This window comes from Mastomys coucha, unplaced genomic scaffold (genome assembly GCF_008632895.1).
Source record: "Mastomys coucha isolate ucsf_1 unplaced genomic scaffold, UCSF_Mcou_1 pScaffold23, whole genome shotgun sequence".
Lineage (NCBI taxonomy): Eukaryota > Metazoa > Chordata > Mammalia > Rodentia > Muridae > Mastomys > Mastomys coucha.
In genome coordinates, this window is record NW_022196906.1 from 108,347,775 (window position 1) to 108,348,594 (window position 820).

At 42.1% G+C, this 820-nt stretch overlaps 1 protein-coding gene across 9 annotated transcripts in view; it reads right to left on the reverse strand.

Annotated features, from left to right (window-relative positions):
* The window catches only part of Cnot10 (CCR4-NOT transcription complex subunit 10), a 47,888-nt gene that overhangs the window by 26,254 nt on the left and 20,814 nt on the right, over positions 1–820 (reverse strand). For all 9 annotated transcript variants that reach the window (XM_031343632.1, XM_031343630.1, XM_031343629.1 and 6 more), the window contains one exon: positions 323–440. In XM_031343632.1, the coding sequence (XP_031199492.1) occupies positions 323–440 (118 nt within the window). The remainder of the gene's footprint in view (positions 1–322; positions 441–820) is intronic.

An 820-nucleotide genomic window follows, 5' to 3' on the forward strand; every position in this document is an offset into this window, starting at 1 on the left:
CTTCCCCACTGAGCCATCTCACCAGCCCCGAGAGCCCTCTTTCAATGTGGAAACAATGTATACACTAAAATCTCAATACATTTTCTGCAGGAAGAAATATGAAAACCTTGTTTTAAGATAGAGTTTTGAAAGGTAGCCCAGGCTGGCCTCAAATTCGAGATCCTCTGCTGCAGTCTACCCAGACTGGATCAGAGTGTGCTGTCAGGTGTAGAACATTTCTACCTAAAAATGAATGGAAGTCCCTCTGAAGAAACCCCTGGCGCGTGGGTGGGGGAGCCCAACAAGAAGGAAGACAAGAATAAAGCTTTCATTGTTCTCTTACCTGTTTTCATGAAGCCCGGGTGCTCGGCAATGTTTGAACTATTTAGCAGCTTCACCGCTTTCCGATAATTGCCCCTTAAGTATTCAAAATTGCTTTTAAGAAACAGGGAAGGTGCAGACTGTAAAGGAATATAAAAGAGATTTAAAATTTGTTTTCAGTTGTCTTTTGCACAATTGTGGCATAGTGCTCTACATGGAAGTGCTTAGGACATAAATCAAGCAGCTGAGTCATGCCACAGAAAACAATTCCCGTTTTTTTTTTAAAAAGATTTATTTATTCTATATATGTGAGTACAGTCTTGCTGTCTTCAGACACACCAGAAGTGGAAATCAGATACCATCACAGATGGTTGTGAGCTACCATGTGGTTGCTGGGAATTGAACTCAGGACCTCTGGAAGAGCAGTCAGTGCTCTTAACCACTGAGCCATCTCTCCAGCCCCCCAGAAAACAATTTCTAAACACTCACTGACCGGTTATCTATTTAAAGTACCAAAATC